We start from the raw sequence: 24,905 nt of genomic DNA, 5'->3' as shown, positions 1-24,905 counted from the left end.
GGCAGAGAAGGCATCTCCATTAATGTTGTAAGAAATTCACACAGCCATGTAGTTCGTCAGCACGTTCCCTATCATTTGTTACATCTTTTTGACAGTCGAGCATCAATTTAGAAATGCCCTGGAATGAACTCGGAGAGAAGCATCGCTCAAGGTCAAGTAAAGGAGGACACATTGCAATGCTGAGCCAGTCCTAACTAACAGCTGCTGGCCTGAGCGGGGTGGATGTAAATGTACACCCTTCCCAATTCTCCTCCTGGCAAGTCAGAGGTAAATTGTCTTAAGTGCTAAGGGATTCGTCTTCTGCAAAACACCAGGAGGAATACTAGCCAGTGTCGGCTACAGAGCACATAATCTCATTAGTGAACAGAATAACCAGATTTCATACTGTTTGTTTATGGGGCTGAAGCCACCACAGGCAGACATACTGCCAAGCTGGGGGTGAGCCATCCTTTCTCACTAGGCCTGTCTGATGCTGCGGGAGAGGTCAGAGATACACTTTATTTACCTTGGAGATGCACCTTATTTACAGCAAGCCTAAGCATCTCTTGACAGTGCTGTGCTTTGGCAATATGAACAGCCCTGGAGTGTTTTACACTGGGAGGCCACATTTTGGGGATGATAAATGAGAGCCCTCATTTTGACAGATACCAGTGCAAGTGATGTTGCACAGTAACATTTATAATGAGCAAAACCCCAGCCCAAACCAATAATAAAGATGTTCTTGGCACTTCATAAAAAGTTGGAAACAATTATTAGAAGCAAAGGTTAAAAAGAAAAAAGAGTGGGCAGTAACTGGGAAACATTAAAAGCATGTTATTGAAGGCCCCAAAAGACTATCTAGAAGGAAAAGTTTCATGCTGTTTACAAAAACAACCAGCTTAGAGGGAAAATGAAGGAACAGTTAGAAACATAACAGATAGATTAGAGGGAAATTGATGATGATGAGTAAAAAGCAGAAGTTAGGATCAGTGGCAAATTAATAATAACAATTAAACCTGGAGCACTGTCTTGAGAAGGCTTTCTTTTCCTGGCAAAATTAAGGAAAAATATGGCATGCTAATAACGGTATTGGACCATTATCAGATGGAAATAGGTTTTATCAATAATATGGAACTGCTTATTGAGTATTTCTGTTTTGGTACTTGTGAAGAGCAAAATAATGCAGTCACACTAATATAATGATGATGGTAAACAGGTAGAAATATTTTCCATTTCCATCATAACTCTGGGTGTTAGCACACATTCACCAGCAGCTTCATGTGGGACTGCAGTCTCAGCTGTCTGTCCCATCTTCCTCCCAATGGGGGCACAGCTGAAGAGCTTGTTAGTCAGAGCCAGAATTGTCAGACTTGCTGAAAATTATAAAGAGATGTGGATTCCAGCCCAGGTTATAGGACAGAGTGGTTCAAGAACAGAGATGTCATTGCCAAGAGAGCTGCAGCATGGGCTGCCGGGAGGGGATAGCTGCTTGGGTACACCAGCTTTTCGTCCCTTTAGTGCACATCAACTTATTACCAAAAGAACTAGGCAGCTGCTATCAAAGTGCGATGTTTTCAAAATTGTAAGGCTTGGACAACTCCCTTCAGGAACTAAAACAATATGTTTTGGAATATTTGGGATGCTACAGAAGACCAAAAGATGCAAATACTGTCTGGGTTTTTTTTTTTAAAGGACATAGGAGATGTTCTTTATGATTGTGGGTTCATTGGCCTGATATTGAGCCCAGACTAACTAATTGCACAGCTGATGCCAGCTTCAATTAATAGAGTTCTAAAAGGGAATAATGCCATTAGTACCAGGCCAAATATGATTTTGATGAGACAAAAACTTTGATTGATGAGGGTATTGCAGATATTCAGGGTGTTACATCATATTACAAAAAGTGATTTAAAAATACAAATATATTTGTATCTGGGAAATTGCTACAACACAGTTGAATTTCTGGAGGAAATTTTTGTGAAACTGTTCACAGCCCATGCTTTAATACTTTAATCCGTGAAAGAAAGCACACAGTCATTGCTCACAGCTTGCAAGCAGTGCAGAGGTAGCAGTGGATGAGGAAGATGCGAAGTGACAGACTTGGCCAATCACAGTGCTGATTATCATGTATTGAGGCACAGAGAACATCACTCTACTTGGTTTCAGCCCCTGGGAAATGTACACTGAGAAAGGCTTTTGGATGACACAGTGATTTTCTGCCTGAGTATTGATGCATAGCATGGCCAAAAGGGCCACCATGGCCTTCAGCTGTACCAGCATGTAAGCTGGCGTAGGGCCTGCTTTTAGCAGGAGCCCAGCACCTTGGGAACGTCAGTGTTGAGCTTAGCAAAGAGAAGATGAATAAATTACTTCACCACCAACTATAAGCATGTAACAAGCGACAGGCATTTTCCATTTATTTTTCCAATACTTTATAAACCCAGTTGAAAGAAAAAAAAACCAAAATGCAGACTTGAAATAAAGTTTATGTTTCTGAGGGTGAAACAGTACACGCTGTAACAACGAGCTGAGGGTAGAAACTGCATCACTGGGAGATGATGACTTGGGTTGTACTGTGTTTTACCCTCTGATGCTGTCTGGTGCAAGAAGGATTTAGTCCAGAGAGTCGCTGTGCTGTGTGGCAGCTCAGGCTGAGATATCACAGCCTGGCTTTTGTCATCGGCACATTTGGTGGCCACCACACTCACTGTTCAACTATGTACTAGAAATTAGGATACTCTGCAGAGAAAGCTGTGACAAGCCATGTCAAATAAGCTCTTGTTACAACATACAGATGCCTAGAATGCCAATGAAGTCTTAAAACTTGGATCAATAAACAGCAAATACCTGCCACCTCTTACACATGTCCTGCTTAGCATCTTGGCAAGACCAGCCTTCCCTAGCATGCCAAGTGCCCTGTAGCCCCTCCTCCTCACCCTTTAGCTCCTGCTAAGACCTTACTCTTTCACTTGCTGCAGGCCAGCTTACTTTGCCTCTTCCAGTGGCAAAAAGGTTGAGGAAGGAAAATTACTTCCTCAGGTTGAGGAAGGGCAGGAAAATTACTGCCTCCCCACAGTCTTTCTACTACACCATAACAAGCCAGTGTTATTTCAATACTGGTGTCTTTCCCCTTGGTTTCAGTAGGTACAGATCCTTGTTAGTGATGTTGGTGCTAAGTGGAAACGTGCATAAGAGATCAGCTCTTGGGATTATGATCTTGTTAACTCTAGAGACCACATCAAAGATAAAGATAAACAAAATTAATAAGCTAGTACATTTAAATGATTATTCATCTTCACAGTTGAGAGCCCCAGGCTCTTACAAAGTTATGTTTGCTGCAGGGTTTGGAGGAAATAGAGAATATTTGCAGAGCCATAAGAGGGACTGTATCTCAGTTACAAAACCAAAGCTTTGAGTTTCTGCCTCATGCTCCCCTCTTTGTGGCTTCTTTTAGGCTTCAGTTAATATGGCAGTCCAAGAAATCTGGATTTGAAAATAGCACCTGGTGTTTGAAAGGCTGAAGGTTTGAAAGGCTGTTGTACCAACAGCAAACTGTGCTGTGCAATGGCATTACAAGTCAAAAATGTTCAGCATCCTCAAGTCACTACAGTGATAAAAAAATCATACAGTTTTGTGGCCAAAACATTACTGCTTTTATGAAGATAGAGGGTTTTATAAGCTTTGTCTAGGTTTTAGTACTTTTGTGTTTCTCACTGGTAATGAGAAGGCATTTTATCAGTAGCATACAGTTAAAGTAGAGCTGTACTTCATCTGCTGGGGACACAACAGGTTAAATAATTTCCTGTCATCTCACTTGTGCCTCATCCCTTTGGAAGAACACAGGTAAACATATCTTTGGATAGCCTGCAGTGAAATTACTTACTGTGTGAAAAATCAGCAACAGGAGTAAATACACTGGTGGGCACATTACAGAGAAGTCAGTGTGGGGTGCAATAACGTAGGAATTTATTCGTCATATCAGGCACTTGGCATGGCTTCTGTATGCACACTGTCACGGGAGAGTGGAATGCTAAACTTTGCTTAGACAAAGTTTTAAGAAGCAAAGCCTTGCTGGTGAGTCTTGAGGTGCAGAAAGGACTCTCTTGCTTTCTAAACTCCTTCTCAGAGAAGGGTTTAGGTGCAGCTGAATCCTATCTTAGCCTCAGATTGTGTTAACTGTTTAAATATAAAGGAGTTATGGAGGTATGATTAAACCACTTTGTCTGCTGGGTTTTAATGATGGCAAAACAGATATATTTATATAAATTAATTATTTATTATGACAAATTAACAAACAGGTGAACAGATGAAAGATCTTAATCAGAATTATTTACTACACAGTGTAACAGCTAAAAAATCTATTAGTAGAGTATTATATAACAAAGTAATATAGTGCACTGTAACAAAACAATTATATTAAAGCTGTTGTATTGAAGCTAGCAAAAGAAACAATCATTAAGTAGAGATTGATATAACTCACCATACAAGACAGTGGACAGATCTCTCTCTTTCTCTTAACCCCTGGGGAGTAACGATGAAGAGGCGTCCCTGCTTCACGGGACAACCTCCACACTTCAAGGAACTATGTGGAAGAATCTGCCATAAGGAAGTTTGGACTGGGCTTTTATAGTTACGAAGGGAAGGACTGGTAGTCACAGACTTACAAGGTCACAGACTAGCTTATCTGTCACATCTTGTTTCAAAAAAAGGATGTCTATTCGAAGTCTGGTGAACCAGGATGGTCTTAGCATAATTTAACACCAAGACAGCACCCTGGCACCAGCAGCTGAACTGGCATGATAGTTTGCATGATGGCCTGCATAGTATGTATTATTGCATTTTAGGTCTGTTCAGGGTGGACTGTCCTGCCACACACACTGCTGGATGTAACAGCACTTAGCCCTCAGTAAAGAATCTGTTTTGCATGGACATTCTCAGCTATTTCAATGCTGGCTTTCAGATTGCTAGCTCGAGAGAAAGCCCAAATCACCACATTTTTCCGGGCGTAAAGGCTGAATGCCAAGAAATAATAATAATAAAAAAAATTTCTTCTGGGTTTTTAGCTGAAACTATGATTAAGTCTGAATGTTTTACAAAAACAATCCGTATGAAGTGTGAGAGTGATAAGGGACCTTAGACACTAATGCAGCATTATGACTGACTTGTGTAAGTTTTTGTGTAACTCTCCTGTGGTGTTTCAGGCTCAGGAGAAAAGAGCTGTATCTCAGAAATACTCCAGAGTTAATCACAGTTGTGGCAGCATCTGCTTAAGAGAGACCCATAATTGAATCATCCCTAATTAACCTTTCACCTCAACAGAAGGGAATAGGATGTTGGTACCACTACTGAAATGGATGAGAGTGATGGGCATGGAAAGCGGGAAAGATGAGGGAAAGAGAAATAAAGCAATTTGTTTAACACCTAGTTTTATATCAAATTTGGGAGGAGAGAGGGAATAGATATTAAGGTATATGAATCATTGAATCTCTTCAGTATAGTTAATCAGACTGTAGTTTAAAAAAACATTTCAGCATATTTACATGTTAATCAGTGCATTATTTAGGTCCAAGAAATGTTTTCTCCTTTGTATGGTTTGGGCTTTTTACAGTATTTACAGATTTTTTTTCTTATTATCGTTACTGCTGACCTAATTTGTATTTGTAATAATTATAATTTCAAACTAGGAAAAAACCCTTTGAAAACTAGTGGGCAGAAAATAAAAGCAATGTCACATAAATAGGAATTACATTTGTTGTACATTTATTAAATGAAATACCCACACAAATCAAAATAAGAAGTATTTCCTGTTAGAAATAAATCTCCCAGATGTACAAAACAGATCCTGAAGAACACTGCTTGATTTAGTATTGTTGTTCTATTTCATGCTATATAGCTAATATACAATAATTGCAATTTGTTTCATGCAGTGCCCTGCCAGACTGTTTTAGATTATTTGAAGACCGTACTTCAGCATCACAACCAGCTTATGGTACCACAGCCAACAGACCATCCAACTGAGGTAGTATACAGTGAAGACAAGCTACACCTTTTTATGTTTGAAAATTCATTGAAAACATGTTGGCAAATAAATAAGCACTGAAATAATATATTTAGTTGTAAAAAATATGTAAAATCTATTGTTAAACTGTCATTCTTAGCTTCAGTAATGCCCCAAATGGAGGAGACTAATCATTAGTGTAACCTAGAATGACTTTACTAAGCAATATGCAACTCCCTCCGTCAGGAACAGCTACACTTGCTCTGCTTCAGGTAATTTTTTTCTCAGAAACATCATTTTTTTGATAAAAATTTAGGCTAGAGCTATCTTGGTGAAAACTGTAGCTGGATGACTGGTAGTGACTGCACACGGCAGCTGCTGGTACACGGGGGCTGCAGCCCATGTGTGGGGGTTACCAACATGTTGTGCACAGACACAGACACATGTGTGTAGCCCTGACATGGTTAACACTAAAATACATGTTTTCTTCATTTTGCAGACAGACCCAAATATAGACTTCTGCAAGTCTGTGGAGAGCTCTTTTTTTTCAGAAAGATCCCAAACAAAATGTTGAGTGCGAACAATTTTGTACTTGATGCCAAGTTTGGGGATTTTTGTAATTATGACCTTTTTAAAAGTGGTGCAGTAAAAAGCAGGACATTTAAGTCCTGCCCTTCTCTAGAAGGTAAATAGATGTATAGGTCTCTCTATCAGCTCTAGTGTCATCATGGCTGGGCTTCACGAATGAAGATTTGAGGAGGGCTTTACCCACGTTCGTCACAAGCGCGCTGGTGGCTAAAAAGGCCAATACGAGACAGGCACATCCGGTTGCAAAAGGCACAGCAGAAAGACTCCTTAGGTGGTATATTCTGCAGGGCACGAATCTTTCTGCGTTGTCTTTTCTCCTTGAGAGTGATCCTGCGTGCTTTCTCAAAAGCATCAGCAGCGTTGTAGATGGTGTGTCTCCAGACCTCCCGGTTGGAGGCCAGAGTAGATCAGTTATGTAGATCAGTATGGCCAAGGCTGAGATGTTGTTTCAGGGAGTCCTTGTATCTAGTGTAACTCATGTTAATTTTGCTCCAGTGTCTTTCTATCCAGGCTCGTAAAAATGCCTGAAATTAAGTGGGTTTGTTGAGACTTTTCTCATTTAGACCATCTGCATTTGAGACCCTTGCTATGCATGTTTTTGTATATGTGTCACTGTCCATTCACAGAAAGAAAATCAGAAGAGGGAAGACTTAGGTATAGTCTGATCTCCCTTTGCACATAAATGATACGTAGTGCAAGCCTCACATAGTACAACTTACCCAAGTTTTGCTGAAGATATTTAGCAGCAGTTCAGGGTGTGCATCACTTTTTTCCTCCATTCAGTTTTATCCTGTGCAAATTGATATATACATATTTATATTTATATATAGTTAGTTGTTATCACTCAAATATATTCCAAAGATTCATTTATCATTTTTTAATGCTCTTTTTCTTAACCAAAATTTTCAAGTACTGTAAAAACTGAGGCTGTTCTGTAACGTCCCACAAGGAATAGCTTGTCACAATGTGACATAGTTTTTCCTTCAATTAAACACATAGATATTAATCTTTTATTCATGAGCTTAATCATATACAAATACAAGCATGAAGGCATTTGTATTTTGGGTCTTCCTTCGGGGTCTGCTTATTTTATTTCTGGGCGGTTTTCTGTTTGTTTTAGATTAATGAGTGCTGGACACACTAAACCACATCATATATTTAGTGAGAATGTTTTGCCCAGAAGTACTGTTCTTTCAGAGAAAGCAATTAAAGTGTGTCTGTAGCAGGATCCCAGTAATTGTTTAACGGAGTAGCATAACACTGTATCATGCCTTTGGAGAAGAATGAGGAAAAATATCCTAAATTTCAGGGGGAATAAGGGAGAAGCATTATAAAATTGAGGCTGAGGAAGTTATACAAAATTTATTACCTTCTCCTCAGTTAATAGTAATGGGAGCTCTCATGAAATCTAGACATTGGGCCTTTCTGCACCGTATTTCCATCAGTGCTGCATATACATAAACACAGCTTCTAGGATAGCTTGCTGCTCAGCAAAGCCACATATGAGCATCCATCCTTAATGCACATGAGCAAGCCTGGAGCCTCACGCTGGGCAATGGGCTTGCATCGCATAATCCCTGCCTGCCAGGGCTTAAAAGAAAGTGCCTACAGAGTTAGCTGCAGCTTGTACTTGGCACTGGTATCAGTAAGAATGGTCCTTGCTTCACTAGAGGCTTTTTGTAATAGGAAAAAAATAGGTTTCAGAAATCTAAGGTAGGAAAATAATTGACTTTATAGAAAAGGAATGAGGAGCTAGGTGCTGAAAAAAAAAGTACCAACGTGAGTATCACATGGTTCTGTATACTGCTGTAGAGGAACAAACCAAGGAAGTACTTGTGTCAGCTCCCTCAGGGATACTGTGTTTATAGTTGCTTTAGCATAAGAGTATAACAAACACCTCCAAGGAGCTTTCCATGCTTCCCCTCTGCTCTTCCTCCTCCTCCAGCCCCTTCACCATTTTGGCAGAGGACAAGGAGCTGGACTGGATGGAAGGTAATGTTCCTTCATGTCAGAGCTTTTTAGACTTAGGCTTCCCAGGGGCTTATGTACCTGCCAAAAATTAAAGCAGCTTCTTGTATCATGAATGAAGGGGGAGAACTTGATCCTGACCCTTTTGCAGTGTTATGAGGAGACAATGAAGTGCAAAGAGAAAGTCCTAAATTATAACAGAGCTAGACTATAGGCAAAGGGTCTTTCTCTTAGGGATTACAAGCTTCAGAGGTAATAAAGTGTTGAGTTGTTCTGGGAGGAGTGGCCCCTCAGGCAGACAAAGCCCATCTCTTCCTTTATATTTTGGCTTCCTTTGCAGAGTTTTGGATTTGCCCATAGCTGTCTTTGCCAGCAGCTTGCAGCAAGGCAAACAAGTAGCAGACGGTCACACAGGCTGAGCTCCCAGTGATGGTAACCCCACTGGGAGGTGCTGCTACTCTAGATCATACAGATTATCTAATGGCCCCCTCAGCACAGTCCTCACTAAATTCAATTTTCCATATATCAAGCTTGCAAAAAAATTAAAAGCAAATACCTGAGAAGAAACTTCAAAGATGCACTCAAGCGGTCTCCAAAGATGTTATAATAAATATATGAAAGAAGGCAAGGGTAGTCCTTAAAACAGCTTTGAGATATCAAAGGCCTGGAAGTGAGGAGAACTTTGCAGCGGTTGCCCACAAGTGCAGCATGTGGCTGATTGCCTCCATGAGCACCAGACCCTTGTTTCTGTGGCTCACTGCGAGTTCCTGTCTAAGCCGGGGGCTATACGAAGAGTTTACTAATTAGGCTTCTAGATTTATGCATTTTGATAAAGAGGTGCAGCTGTAAAAGTGAATGAGTCTCTAGGAGAGTGTAGTTTGGGATTTTTGTGTACTTAAATTATTTTAAGTATATTACCAGTACCATCTTACATTAATTGGGTAATCGTGGACTATAACATTTTATGGGCAACAAGAATTAAATACAATTTAGGTACAATTGGCTTAAGAGGGCTTATAAATGTGTGTGGATTATAGGAATCCCCATAATTAGTCCCACAGCATTCATTTAATGTTGGAATGTTGAAGCACACAAATTATGAAGGTTAAAAGCAAAATTTCTTTCCAGCTGACACAGTGGCATTTCTGTAAAGCTATAATTGGAGTTAATACAGCATTCATTAATAATAATAAAGCTTTTAGTTTCCATAGTTCCTTTATTTATTTTCTTTACATTTTTCACAGTAACATAACTGCTGTCAAGTTTCAGATGTGTTCTACAGAAGTAATAAATTTATTATAAAAATAGACCAAAAGAGTCACCTCTGAAGTAAACTGTCAGCTGCAATCAAATGATCCATTTGATCACACTCTTCAAAGACCTTTCTTATGCATTCTAACATATTAAGAAGAAATTTTATAGTTAAATAATATACCCAGTCACTGATTCTTAACTCTTTTGAACCCGCTTGTTAAAGTGGAAATTATCAATAACCAGTTCTCAAAATGTATTCCTTGTGCCTCACTCAATTTGACTTCTAGAAAATGGAAATGTAATTTTAAAAGTAATCATTTCTCAGTAAGAGCAATGTTCACTTTGGGTTGTGTTTCACTGTCAGAATTGTGGCTAATTAAAAAACATATCTTCTATTGCAACTGACATTTTTACCTATTTGTCTTGTAAAATAAGGAATGGAAATATTTCACTTTTCCAGGGGAGTAAGCAGTTGCTGAACAACTACCCTGTCTACATCACTAGTAAACAGTGGGATGAGGCTGTAAATTCTTCCAAGAAAGATGGACGACGGCTCCTGCGCTATCTCATCAGATTTGTTTTCACAACCGATGAGCTTAAGTACTCATGCGGCCTTGGAAAAAGGAAAAGGTCAGTGCAGTCAGGAGAGACAGGTCCTGAAAGACGTCCTCTGGATCCAGTAAAAGTAACATGTCTCAGAGGTACTGCATCTTTTCGCTCAGTGTCCACCATATGTGATCTCATTTCACCACATTGGCTCTGGCTCAGTAGAAGCATTTGGCTGACAGTTGCAGAACTAGAAGGGGTTTTACAGGCAGGTGACAAGCATCCAGAAACCCTCCACTTTCTTTTTATACATACATACGCGTATGTATGTATGTATGTATTATATATGTGTTTTGGGTGGTTTTGGATGGGAAAAACAAGGCTGCTTATTTGAGAGAGGAGAAATGAAAGGCCACATGACACTAATACACTTTAAACAAAGAAGCAAATCCAGACAATCCTGATTACACTCTTTTGTAATAAACTATGAGGGTAATTTTTAACCCTGATACACAAAAATAACCAAAGGAATAATTATAACCTAATGTGTAGAAGAACACAAGGCATCATTGGTGTTAGAAGCTAAACAAGTTTCAGAATAGGTTTGGACATCTTATAGGGTCAAGAACATCTACAGGTTAATTACCTACAAAGTGTATACAAATGTGTTGTTAAGAATTTAATTTCTTTTTTGGCATATTGATGCAACATTGGCTGAAAAAGTTGGAGAATAACTTTCCCCCATGTTTAGCTTGAAAAGGAGGGGGAGTTTTGCAAGCATTTTGCAATGTCGGAGAGTGAGGATATTGGACAATATAGAGGAAAGGGTACAGATTGTGAAGGATGTTCTGTACTTTCATTTCCTAAAATTGTTTGAAAGGCCTGTTACAAAGATTTGTAATAAAACATACAAACCTGGACTTTTTAAATCCCAATTAAAAACATCTTTTAATATCAACATCTGCATTTTATCAATGCATATGCTTATTATTTCCTTAATTAACTCATAGTTAACTTTTTAGTATTTTATGAGCACATACATGAAATTTTGGTTGAACTAACTCAAGAATGTTTAGTAATTAATGCAATGTAAAAAGCTATATTTGGTCAGTCAGTGATAAAAATATCTTTAGTTATTTAACTGGAGTCCAAGGTGGTTATATACACCAGATGGAGCCTCTTGCCATGCAGGGTAGAAGAATCCAACAGGGCTAAGTAGATAAGATTTGTGATTGGGGTACATTGATGTAACCAGGTAATGAACTCAGATTTTGCATACAGGCAAATTAGGCAAAGAGGCTCTTTTTATACTACAAAGGAATCTTTTAACCAGACCTGAATACTCTATCAGAGCTTAACTGAAGGGCAAGTCCATTGCACACTGTGCCATAGAGGTCTGGAGGAAGATTCAGAGTTCCAGAAGTTTTCCTGAGAACTGAAGGCTAGATACAAGTGCTTTAATATTTACTAAGTTACTTAAAATTTTACTTAATAATTTACACATAAGCAGAGTGTTGATACCCTTTTCTCCCACTTTCTTCCCCTGCCTCCCAAGACTACCAGTAAATCCACCTGTACATGGACTTTTGCTTATGGCCACTCTCCTTTCTGGGGTCCTGGACATAAAGAATGTGGGGAGTGCTCCTAGGGAGAAAGAGGAAGGGTAATTTCTTTAATTTTCAGAAGCTTGAAGAGGAAGCCAAAACTTTTCAGTATATAAGGACCGGCTAATAAAGCAGAGTAGAAAACTCTCCCTTTGAGCTTTTGTGCATGGGTGCAAACAGGACAACTTTATCCAGTGCTAAGAGCTGGCCACTGATTCCTGCCCATTTGCAAGCCAAGGTAACAAGTGTCTGACTAATTCTCAGCCAATGGCCAATTATACCTTTCCACCATAGCAGAGAGTGTAAATTGGTTGTCTCTCTGCACTCAGAGTAGTTTAAATATCTATAAACATTTTTAATATATTCCTACAACTGACTGGTGTCTGGAACCAGCTTTAAAACAGACTGGCGTGCTTAAATTATATCATTACTCCTTTATGTGGTAACCATTTCTCCGAGAAAAAGACAAGTCTGTGGAGGCACACATGAGCATAACTAGGAAGGAATTACTGTTGCCTGTGCGGATTTCCAGGGAAATGAATTTAAAACAGAGATTGCTATCACTTTTGCAGACACACTGCTGGAGGAGCTATGCAAAAATCACATCCTAATTGTCCAACAGATGAGATACCTTGCAGGCACAGGAACCCATGTAAAAGCACAGCAGTCCCCGTCTCGAGATGTGGTGACAGTAATGAAGTTACCTTACACCACTTATTGTGCTGTTGGCTTGTCAACAGTAGAAAATAGAATTTAAAAATATCCTGGGACACACAATACTGCATGAAGGAATAACTAATATTACAGAATAAATAAGAAGTTCAGTTTCAATATGAGCTATAGCGTATCCAGTATCTCTAATAAGGTGCCCTCACATTTAAAATTGGTTTTGGATGTTTCAAAGTCCAAATACACCTATTTGAGCTATGTCTAGGAGTTACAACTCCAGAATTGGTAAGGCACCTTGTGCAAGGTCTAGTATATTACATGTCAAAGGATCTGAAAAATAAATTATAAAAAATGTAATCATTACATACAAATAGCTGCATGTGGAAGCACCAGCTACTTTAATAGCCAAATTACATGCAGTACAATTCATTTTCTCCCGCACTGAAAACTATTGGAAGCCTAACCAACTCAGCCCTCTAATCTCATTTAGCTATTTCTAAGGCGAGTTTAGTCTGAAAAAATAGGTGTGAAATACAGGGAGAGGAAAAAAGCAGAACTTAAAAGGAAAAATATCCCAAATAGAAAGGAGCATCAAACAGAAATAATGGCAGTGACATTTTCCAGCAGGTTGTGGGCTCCTGCAGCCTGCAGGTGCTGAAGCAGCCAGCAGAGGGAGGTCATAAAGATCCACGACAGCAATCACCTTGAGGTATAAACACCAACAGGTTTCAAATTAAATACATCCCGTTCATGTTAGCTTTCACATGTATTGCACATGCTGAATCACAGCCTTCACTTCGAATTAGTTCTTTTTATTTCTGCCAGAAGGTATTTTATCTCCAGGTCCCATGCATCACCTATTTAGCTCAGGTATAACAGCATACACTGCATGTGGAGAAACACACTTGTGCAGCAATAAAATAGGTCCCAGTGGCATTATCATGGCATCCCCCATAATGCTTACTTCTGCTTAAGTAGAGCAGCAATATCCCCTTTTATTTCCTGTGAGCTTTTGATGCCTGGGTGATAAAGAATGCTGCAAAGACAAGCTGTTTTTTATCCTTGCATGTTTTCCTGCAGAGTTTATTAGGATGCATTGTACTTCCAACCCGGACTGGTGGATGCCATCTGAAGAGCAAATAAACAAGGTGTTCAGTGACGCAGTAGGACACGCTCGTCAGGGGCGTGCGGTGGGGACTTTCCTTCACAATGGGAACTCATATTATGAAGGGACTGACCATCCAGGATCACAGGATGAAGTCTTCAATAGAGGTATGCAAGATGGATCTGGTGATTGATGGCAGTGAGAACCACCTCATACAACAGTAGCAACCACTTAATTTAGGAGATACTATTTGTTAAACATACTTAACCCTGCTGTCATTTAGGAGTCCAAAGCATGTTTGAACACATACTGCATACATTTCAGCTTCTTCATCCTACCATATCCCAGTTAACAGAAAGAAATCCATTTCAAGTCCTTCTTAATAAGACTTCTCAGTGCCTATTATCCAAATACTTCATAGCACACTCAAAGGAAAAGTGCAGTTCATTTCATCTAGTTGTAGAGAAAAGGTCATTAAAAAAACTAAAAATGTCAAAAGAAACAGCAGCTACTATCTCATCTGCCTATTGATAACAACTCCAGATCTGGACCCAGAACAGCTGGGTGCTATTTGCTTTCCCTGAGTAGGAGATGTAAGAACTAGTCTGCACACTTACAACAAAAAAGAAGTGGTCTCCCATTTTCTAACAGAAAAGAACACAATTATAAATGCTACCTTAAAATACTGCACCAGATGAAAAATTCAGGGACTTCCTTAGGCAACTCTTCCAGGAAATTAAGCTTCCGGGTAAAACAGCAGCACTCATCAACAGCAGAATCCTTCAAAGACCCAGAACAATAACAGGCACTTCCAACAGCTAAAAAATTGCATTGTATATCAGATAGACAGTATATTTATCTAGATTTCTAGAGGAGCAGAGTTGATCATGACAGTTTTCATTAAAACAAGATTGCTAAAAACAAATTGCCATTTCAGAAGACAGATTTTCCATTGCCTGCTGCTATTCTGCAGCCATATTGTATAGCTTTAGAGGCTTCAAATTGCCTTTTCTTGGTTTTGCTTTCATTTGTGTTTTATATCCATTCCTTGAAAAAGATGAGACAATGTGCTGGTTTTGCTCAGAGTTGGATTCAGGGAGGGGTTGGGCAAGAAGAGCCTAGTTTAGACTTCTGTATTTGATAAACATGCATTCCGTACTATCTGAGAGCTATAAGAAAAGAGCTGTTAGAGCAGAATTCACAACAGTGCACAACATGGAAGCAGATACCAGCTTTAAAAACAAAAATCGGTCTACCAAAAACCTTTAATTTTAAAGGTTTAGGAGTCCATTGTCCCTCCAAATTGATGCACTCCAGAAATAGGCAATGCCAAAGAAATTGTACCCTTTCCTTTCCACATTGGGGTGTTTGCATCTCCTTACCCTTGTCTGGTTGCTCAGGCCCATGCAGGCATCCTTTACAGCCTGAACCAGCTCTTCTTGAGACAACATTTCCACACTAGCAGGTACAGGGAACTGGTTTTTGTAAAGAAAGCTCACTTCACTTTTGACCATCCTTAGTGCTACCTCATCAGTGTCGACTCTCCTGAATGCATATCTCACACTCCCCAGCTTTCCTCACCGCCTTGTGCAAGCCATGAGAATAGCTACTAATTGCTCCTTTTATCCATCTCCTCTCCTTCCCAACCTTCTCCCTGTGCACCAGGCAAGGCAGGAGGTACCCAGCCCCTTCCTCAGAGATCAGGAAGGGCTCTCTGGAGCGCAGCGCTCCTCTAGTCCCAGGCAGGCTGCAGGGCTGCAGCCATCTCTCAAAGCTCAGCTTGCCCACACAATAGCTTCTTCCTGCCATCTGCCTCCTCTTTGCCTGCGATTGTAACCAATCTCTCATGGCCCATGGGGCATCTCAGGACACGGGCTCCACCATGCACTGCCACAGACAGGACCTCACTCAGCCAGGATATGCTTTAGGCCCTTAAATGTCCAATACCTCTCAGTTCATTTTAATTTTGGTGATTTTTTAGAAAGGGTTTGAAAGGCACTCACTGGACCCAAATTAACTAATTTATTTTCTAAAAGTCAATTACCAATTTAATCACATAGAACCTCACTAGAGCAAGGGGTTTGGAACTGCATCCCCTCATTACAGGCAAGAGGTGACTTTCTTGGAGCGATCAACGGCACATGGTGGCCTCTAGAGAAGAAATTCAGTGTACAGAAATGTCACAGTACAGATATCCTATCGTAGCTTTTTGGTGTTGAACTTACACTTTTCTAAAAAGAATTATAATAGAAGATGTTACATTGCTCAGATGGTGTAAGTCTTGCTGGTCTATGTTTAATGTGGTGACACATACCAGAACTATTTGGTAAAACATGTCAGAATATGTGAGTCAACATTATACTGTAAATTTGTCCACAGCGATATGTATCATGCTGTATTTTTGTAAACATTGTGATGGTTTCCTTTCAGATATTTAATTGTATGATGTTAAAAATACAAACATTTCACTTTTAACAGTCTCAGAACAGATTAACTGGACTGGACAGACCTCTCATGTAATGACCTAAGGATTTGCTGAAATAACCAGTAAGCTTAGCTTTATTTTTAGTGTAAAAAGTGTAGCCAGCATCATGGAACCACTCACAATCCTCTACTCTCGTATTGTGCAAAATAACCAAAAGTATAGTATCATCCTGAAAGCCATTTTGGCAGTAGAAATGGCTTTGCTGGTTTGGACCTTTCTTTACAAACAAGATTTTGCCCTCAATTGCTTATGTGCACTGGCCAGTGACATGAATCATAGTCACAGACAGGCATTAACAGACACCAGCTCATATTTTTGTTCATGTTTGGTTTTAAAGTAACAGAGTATAAAAAACTTTTCTCAGTTGTCTGTCTTCAATTGCCATCATGACCACTTGACCCACCCATTTCATTTTAAAAACCCCAAAATTTCCACAACATCTTATTCCAGTTATTTTTTTCATGAGGTATTATAAATTCATACACATTGAAGTGTCTAAATATCCACAAGATGTTAGGTATAATACTATGGGACCTGAAATTATAGATAGCACATAAGCCTTTGCAGGGTGAGATATCCATATTTAAGCAGTGTGCTTTGTAAGCCAGCACATCCCTTCCCAGCTCTGGATGTAGACAGCAGGCTTGCAACAGAAGGAAACTGCTATCTATCATGCCACTCCAGAAAGTCCCAGGAGGATAGAGATTCTTGTCTTATCCTTCCATACGCTTTAATCTTACTGTCATTTATGTATCTGCCTTCTCTCAAACTTTGTGTAGCAGTACCGCACGCCCATCTGTGCCAACATGCCTTCGCTATATTTTCTATGACAAATATTTGTGGAGAAACTGTGATTAAAAAAAAAAACATTAATCCTGATATTTTTATTGTTATGGTGTAGTTAATTCTATGAATACTTTCTAATGATGATTGTACTGTGTAAAGTAAGTACAGGTTAGGGATAGACCTTTATCAGATATTGTACAAAAAAAAAGTGCATAGTGTAATATAGACTAGTAAGGTTTTTGTGACAATTTCTATAGGATGTGTGAATTGTTTTCTATGTGGCAACACACATTTCTTTCAAAGAATATAAAATCTTAGAGAATTTTTTAAACAGTCAATATTTTTTAATTATAAAGACATTTGTTACCTACAGTTTACTATTTCAGGTGTTAATTCTAATTTGAATATTGGTTTTATTACTACATACCTCCAGTTCCATTTGTTCTGTTGCATAAAAATGCACAATAAAAGTTAGTCTCTGGTTAACCTGTCTCTCTCTTTCTCTATAGGCATTGTTGTGTCAATGTGACAGCCATCACAACTGGTTCTGACTATAAATATATATTAAAAGTTTTAGACTTATGTTTATATAAAAGGCTAGAGCATTTTCTTTTGCATTAAATGCTTGTTTGGTATGACACACTGGCAAGCACAGTGAAAGATTATGAAGAATTCAAGTATGAATATAAATAAATAATTTTCATCTCAAAATACAACTACATATATTTATGTGTTGGTTAGATAGAAAGACTGTTCAAAGGAGGTACCCACCTGCAATCTTAAGACCTGGATTTTCAAGCAGTGAAGTTTAAATCCCATTTTAATTCAAAATTCGGTGATGGCTGAATGCAATGTCTCCTGTTCTCTTAAACACTTTAGAGAACTCTGAGTCCAGATAATCTGTAGAGGAATTACAGTGACAAACATTCACCATGGCAAACCCCTTCTGCAGGGCTGTGAAGCAAGATGGGCCTGACTGCAGGCTGGTGTCAGCCATTTGAACTGGTTGCCAAATATTGCCATAATAAAGCAACACTTTTCAGTGCCTGTAATGCTGCAAAATTAACTGGGATTGAGCAGGTAGTTTATACAGCCTACTGTATTTTTTTTTGTTTGTGAAATTAGTGAAAACAGTTATTAGTGAAACTCTCACCAAAATCATTTCAAATGATTCTGAGAAGTTTAGGCAAAAAAACCCTGTATTAACCCTTCTGGGGAAAAAAATTATCTTTGAAAAGCTCTGACTTCCCAGACTCCTGGGCTCAGAGGGTGGTTCCAGAGGCAGGACTGAACAGGAATGGGCTGTGGGGAAACCAACAGGGTGAAGGGGTAGTACAGGTAGCACAGAAAGCTGGCAGGGAAGGAGAGCATATAGGTAAGGAACCAGAGGCAGCAGCTGGGTTTGTGAAGTTTTAAAAGAGAGATTAGGTCTAACAGCAGAGCCTGTAAGAAGGTGATAACCATGAGAGTCAGTACATGAGGCTGGGCAGGCAGAGAGAAGTGGTAAGGAAGAGGTACCTGGGATGGCGGAAAAGCAGGGATGGGAAATAACTGAAGGGGAACAGGCAGTACAGATGGGGGCTGCAATTCAGTAATGTCACATTTTATCATTCTTCCACTAAATACCTGTTAAACATACTGGTAAAGCAATGGTTAAACTGTGCTCCTGCTCTGCCACAGTGCTGGTCCCCTCAGAAGCACAGCCCATCTGCTGGCAGTTATGTCTTTGCTGAAGCACTAAGATGTTCCCAAAGAGAACCTTTAAGGTCCAAGGCAGTCATTGAATCTCACGCATATGAAGGAATTTAGTTTTTACCTAATTTGTTTAGAACAGGCTCACATGCAAGCTGAGATTATAAAAGTCTTTGTAATCTTATTTTAATAAGACTACTCACATTGCAAAAGTCTTGCCCTGAGGAGTTCAGATAGGCAGGAATGGATGCTTTCTCTGCCTCCTTCCCTCTACTGAGGCACTGACTGAAGCCAGTGGACTGAGTGTCAGAATATGAAGTGCTTCCATCACAGTGAGGAGACTGAAACATCAGTCCCAAAGGAACACAGCAGGAGGCAGCATGTTTCAACATCAGCCTGCTGTGCTCAGGAACTGAGATAGTTCTACCTCTTCTTTCATAGGGGTTTTGTGAAGATCAATGCTACTGAAGAACCAGAGCTACAGTGCTAAGCACAACAGAAAAGCCCTTGAAGACAGCAACAAGCATGCAGAGTAGTTTGAGTGCACACAATACATAAAACAAGGCCAGATCAAATGAGGATAAAACAAATACCAAATAACTGATGGAGCAGCATCCTCACGCAGGAGGCTGGGGTGCTGGCCAACAGCAACAAGGTAGAGCAGACATAGGTACCCCCAAACACAAGGAAACTGAGATACATTTGCACAGCAGCATTTATTTTGCTGTCTTCTAACATCTGAGTTCTTGAGACACTGCCTTCACAATGTTCTCTTATCACAGCTTTGTGATCAATTAGCTCATGCAGCATGGACAATACAAGATGAGTGCTGACTTGCAAACTTTAGCTTCTATTTGGAAACATGCACATAGATGGCATCTCAAAGAGAACAGAGAAGAAAGAACTCATCTTTCCTTACACCTGACTCTTACTTATGTTCATCTGCACCATGGGTAACTACAAATGGTTCCCAAGTGCTTCAGCAGGAAGAAAGCTCCAGGTGACAATCATATGAATCTTAAGTTATTGATAGTGCAAACCAATATCACTGATATGATGACCACTCCTTTAGTGGGGTCTATTTAAAGCAGAAGCTCTGCCTTGGTTATTTCCTAGCAGCACAGTCCCTTGGATTACTGAGCAGATCTCTGTATATGACCTTGCTCTGTGAAAACAAAAACCCTCCTACACAGACTCTTCAACGTCTGAAGAAAAAAGCAGCTTCTACTGCAAATTTAATGGTGTTAAAGGAGAAAAAAAAGCCACACTAGTAGATTAATTACCTGAGTCAAGGGAAAAAAAATTCTGACATGAACTTGCACAACAATGTTGGGAAAAATGTAAAAAACCCTTTTGTCCTTAAAAATGCTTTAAACTTTCCCACTCATCTGACAGATATAATTGCCTCAACTTAGGCTGTCTTTGTAGGAAAATGGAAAGAAACAGGTTTGCTAATGACTCAAAGTAGTTTCCCATTAGAAAAGTTAATATTAAATTTAGTTCCCATTTAGGAACAGGGTCAATAGTACAGCTGAAAAAGTCTAATTAAACCTTTCAAAAATGCCTAGTAGTGTGAGTGAAAAACTGAAGTCTTGCAAAAGGATATGAACCTGAAAGAGCCAACAACTGAACTACTTACTGAACTGATAGAAGCAAGATTTTTTTTTTTTCATTTTCTAAATGATAATCCAAAATGAGAAGCAGAGGAGCAAGCAGTTCCAATACAGTCTCTTGACAAAAGGAATGTGAAGGAAACACCCAGGGTACCTTTCCGACCCACAGCATCAGAAAGACTATTCCAGGGCAAGACTAATTTCCAAGAAAAAAGTTAACCTTGGCATATTTGCAAACCCACCAAATGCTAGATAGAGCATCATTGTGCTTCTCCCTCGATGATCATTAGCGTCCAACTGCCCACCTAGCAGATGGAGCTCCTGGAACACAGATTTTGGAATTAGTCTTCTCCACCCAAACCCCTTGTTTTGAACTACCTGGAGACTGAAGTTCTACAGCAGAGGTCAGAACCAAGGAAATCATTGCAAGGCATAAAGGGGAAGGAGCAGAATGGGTTAAAGCCACAGCCTTACTGAAATGTCTTTCATCAAAGTTTCCAAATTGTCCAAATTCATTAGGATCTTCTTCCACAGTATTTAATTTTCATTTTTGCTGAGATCTCGGTTCTCTTTCATGAGAAGTATGATCAGTGAGGTACAAATCTACAGCCAAAGATACCTACGTACAATTATAACATGCAAAGACACAGGTTCGTATATGAATGTACTGGTATGTGCATCAAATGCAAGACGGGTTTTCTTTATGACTGCCTTGGAAAAAAAAAACAACCAACATTTTGACCCTAAACTTAATGGTTTGTGTTATCCAGAGTGGCCTAATTTATTTCAGCAGTAAACTGCTGTTCAATCAGTATTTTGGGTGAAAAAAATAATATTTCTCTAAAACATGGAGTATCTGTTTAAACTAGACACTGAATAACATTTAAGCCACCTCGTTTGAAGGAAGGAGAACCTAGAAAAGATCCTATTATGTCTCAATTCAGTAACAGAACTGAAGGAGTCTAAATTAAAAAAAAAAAAAATTCACAACAGAGCTCAGGTAAATCAATATAGGTTATTTACTAGAAGCCAAGCTGTCACGACTTCTGTGAAGGCAGAAATTATGTCCCTTTTCCCAAGGTTTTCAAAAAATGTTTAACTGAAACAGTAAAGGAAGGTTTACTTTTCATGATATTTAATAAAGTCCCTCATAAAATACTAGGAAAGATAGACAAAATTCATTCTCGAACAGCACTGTTAAGATCACCTCCAACCAGCCAACTGCAAGGTCCCATTTCAACCCATTACTCACAACTTAACATGATTATTTAAGAATGGCCTTTCAACAAATACCACAAATGGTAAATAAAGCATTTTGAGGATTCCAAGTTACATCATGTGAAAACACAGAGCTCTCTCCCTCTTTCAAAGTGGCTGATACCACTTGCCTGGTTATTCAGACAGCCCAAAAGACAGTCCAATATTTGGACTTGACGTCAAATAGACAGGAGACAAGGCCCTGAAGTCTCTCCTGTCTCTGCTCAGGCAAATCTTGGTTCATTAGGAAAACAAACAAACAAAACAAGACGACAAACATTCCTCGAAAAAGGGAGTCTCTTAACTATGAAATGAGGCATCTTTAGCAATCAGGACATTATGCTGCACAGCCAAAATCTTTCCTGCAATATGTTGCTTGACCACCTTACTTCTGGTATCTGATACCATACAGACAAAAACTCCCAAATTTTTCAAGCTTCTCTACTTCATCACCCAGGCTTCTGGCATTTTTGACTCTTCTTTCCAACCACATACAGATTTTTTAGCCCAATTACAAGTAGTTCTTTCCATAACTGGATAAATCACTGGTTTTATCAGTATTAGTGATAAAAAGCAGTACTTTAATGAATCAGAGAATATGTTAAATCCCTTCTAAGCTGACTGATTTCAAGCTTTTTCTTAAGAGGCTTGGACAGCTTTGCTGGGATTGTGAAACTACAGTTACTATATGAATCTAATACATAAAACCAACCTCTTCAAGGAATTTTCCCCATGCCCTTGACTATACAGAGACATGCAACCCATCTGTATTACTAACTTTCTTCATTTTGTCCTTATGTCTGGATCAGGACAGGTAGTCCAAACAGGACACGGTGCCAGTGGGGCCTCTGAGCCAGGCAGAAAGAGCTTTCTCTGTAATGGGGAAGAAACTGCACTCTTTTGAAGATGGGAGTGAACAGGATAAAAGGCAGAGTTGCAATAAAGTACAGAGTATTAATAAACAGAGCTTGGCTAACTGGGCATATTGCTCCCTCACCAACTGCATGCTATTTAACAGTGTGTGCACTGTCAGCATCACAAAGGCAGACTGAATAACTAGTACAAATAGATGGATATAACCTTTGTTTTGCATCTATAAAAGTTGTATGCATTTTGAATTCAGAAATTTAACAAATCATCAGCTGCCTAAAGCCACTGTTAGTGCTTACCTTTATAATATATATCAAATTGCTTAAATTAACAGAATGCAACCTTTACTGGCTATGTAACATTTTACTGAGTAATTACAAGTTCCAGACATGATACAGAATGTACTGAATTCAAGTGTAATTACAAAACAAAGAACATATGCAGATAAGTATTTAAATGTCTACACCTCACAAATCAAAATGACTTCCCCATACTAATATGGAGTAACCAAGACACAAAATGAAAAAGCCAATACACCAAAAAGCAAGAAGGGTGACTGGGGGGTAGCGGGTGGGACATGAGGGAGAGTGATGAATTTGATTAAGAGGCTGCATGGAAAAATAGATTTCAACTTTGACATTGCCTTTTGAAAGTTCTACCACCAGTGACAATCCTCACTGTTCAGTTTCAAATTTAATATAATTTTGGCAATAGCCAAAATGCTTTCCAAATGCTTTAGGCATTTTTCAAATTCTTCTCACTTAGTCCTTCAGCATATTTAATTTGAAGAGAAACTTACAAAATCCCCTTTATATTACATCATATATACATCATTGCAGTGCTTTTCTTCTGACTTCAGATTTGAAGCAGCTGATCACAACCTCAAAAGTTTTAAATTTAGTCTAAATTTAGATTACAAAAATCAAACTTATGCTAGAGTGTGCACCTGTATTCCACTATTTTAACAGACATTTTCTTCCCGTAACAGCACTTTGAATCTTGGCTATACAAAAATTTGACTGGGCTTACTGTCAGTATAATTCTTTTAAAAAGTAACTAAGACTCTTTATTTTAATTGGTGGCTTTAACTTACACAGAGAAAAAAAAATGTCCACAAGTACTTCATGTAATATAGAATATTTTCCACCTATCTATAATAATCTGCTATAGTATTTGTCTGTGGTATTTAAAAAACATACATAATTTTCACATTATATTTTAAATGTTTTAGTATCTTTTCATAATGTTATTTAATTAGAAATCTTGCTTATCCACAGATATTTAAGCAACTTGAAAAATACGGACTAATGTATTCACCAATGATTACAGTCCACTACAAGAATTATGCAGTCATTAGAACAGAGCACCTTTTCTTCCATAACATGTTCAGGATGGTTCAATCATTTTCTGTCTAAAAGAATTGATTAATTTTCTCTTTAATTCACTCCAGCTCCCATTTCCACAATTAACATTACTAACCCTCCACTCACCAAACACATACCTCACCAACAAAGCTCCAGACTGAGATTACACCATCACCCTTAGCAGTAAAACTAAGTTTTCAGAGGACAAATAGATTTGTACCTGCAAGGCTGAACACCATATTAGGACACAGTTAAACAGAGGCACTGATTTTCAGTACAGGAAAAAAAAAGATGAGTTTTTGCTGGGGGTGAGAAGAAGCAATTATCCAACCACTGGAATATTGCTAAAAGAAAGAGAATGTCACACTACCTAGTTTTATGCATTCTAATAAAATATTAATTTCTTACTGTTCCTTTCTTCTCCAATCATAATTTCTCATTTCTGGACAAGTTTTTTAGATTGTGTTCATCCTTTCCTTCTCCCAAGTGCTCAACATCTTAGGTCTTTTTCCTTCCTTATATTCTTTTCTTTTTACCACACACTTTTAGTTTGTTTTGCTTCAGCAAAGTCTGACTGACCGCAGTTTCTATAGTCCATACAATCACTTAGAGCTCCTGGCACATTTTATTTTCCTCAAAGGACATGCATTTCAAAAATCTGACTATTGTGCTTTAAAGCTTGGATTCTTTTTTTTTTTAATGTAATAAAGATTAGCCTACTTTTGATCTTACTTATTTGTATGTCACTAACAAGAAAGGAAAAATTACTTAAGCTGCACAATCCCTCTAAAAAAAAAATCTTTTTGGTACATCTCAACTTCTCATTTACATTACACAGGTAAACTGCAAGGAAGATGTTAGTGGTACCCTCTATTTCACTAGCAATAAGAACAGAGGCAGCACAATACTTAAGCTAGAAGAAAAATTAACACTGTCATTTTATATTCACTTCTGTAAGCCTTAAGGAATGTGCAGAAGCAAAGGTTTTGTACAAGAGTCAATACTTATCAATTGTTCTACCAAGACAAAAATGCCTTAAGAACATATGACTGTAAGAGGAAACACTTTGCTTTCAAATCTTAAACAATATGCTTCTGTGGTTTCTTCTACAAGGAAAATATCTAAAT

General features: G+C 38.7%; 1 protein-coding gene across 3 annotated transcripts in view; it reads left to right on the top strand.

Moving 5' to 3' along the window:
- BEND4 (BEN domain containing 4) overlaps nucleotides 1-15,362 on the top strand; it is a 30,933-nt gene extending 15,571 nt beyond the window's left edge. The window contains exons 3-6 of one of the 3 annotated variants that reach the window (XM_051790037.1): nucleotides 5,907-5,998; nucleotides 10,248-10,488; nucleotides 13,231-13,315; nucleotides 13,687-13,802. In XM_051790037.1, coding sequence (XP_051645997.1) covers nucleotides 5,907-5,998; nucleotides 10,248-10,488; nucleotides 13,231-13,289 — 392 coding nt within the window. In that variant the 3' untranslated portion in view covers nucleotides 13,290-13,315; nucleotides 13,687-13,802. Of the gene's footprint in view, nucleotides 1-5,906; nucleotides 5,999-10,247; nucleotides 10,489-13,230; nucleotides 13,316-13,686 lie in introns of all 3 variants that reach the window. The other 2 variants (XM_051790038.1, XM_051790035.1) reach the window with 2 other exon arrangements.
- Nucleotides 15,363-24,905: the final 9,543 nt, after the last annotated feature.

This window comes from Manacus candei, unplaced genomic scaffold, assembly GCF_025592945.1.
Source record: "Manacus candei isolate 608988 ecotype Guabito, Panama unplaced genomic scaffold, ASM2559294v1 h1tg000028l, whole genome shotgun sequence".
NCBI classification, from domain to species: Eukaryota; Metazoa; Chordata; class Aves; order Passeriformes; family Pipridae; genus Manacus; species Manacus candei.
Note: the sequence above shows the minus strand (reverse complement) of the source record. Positions and strands in the feature narration are given on the sequence as shown.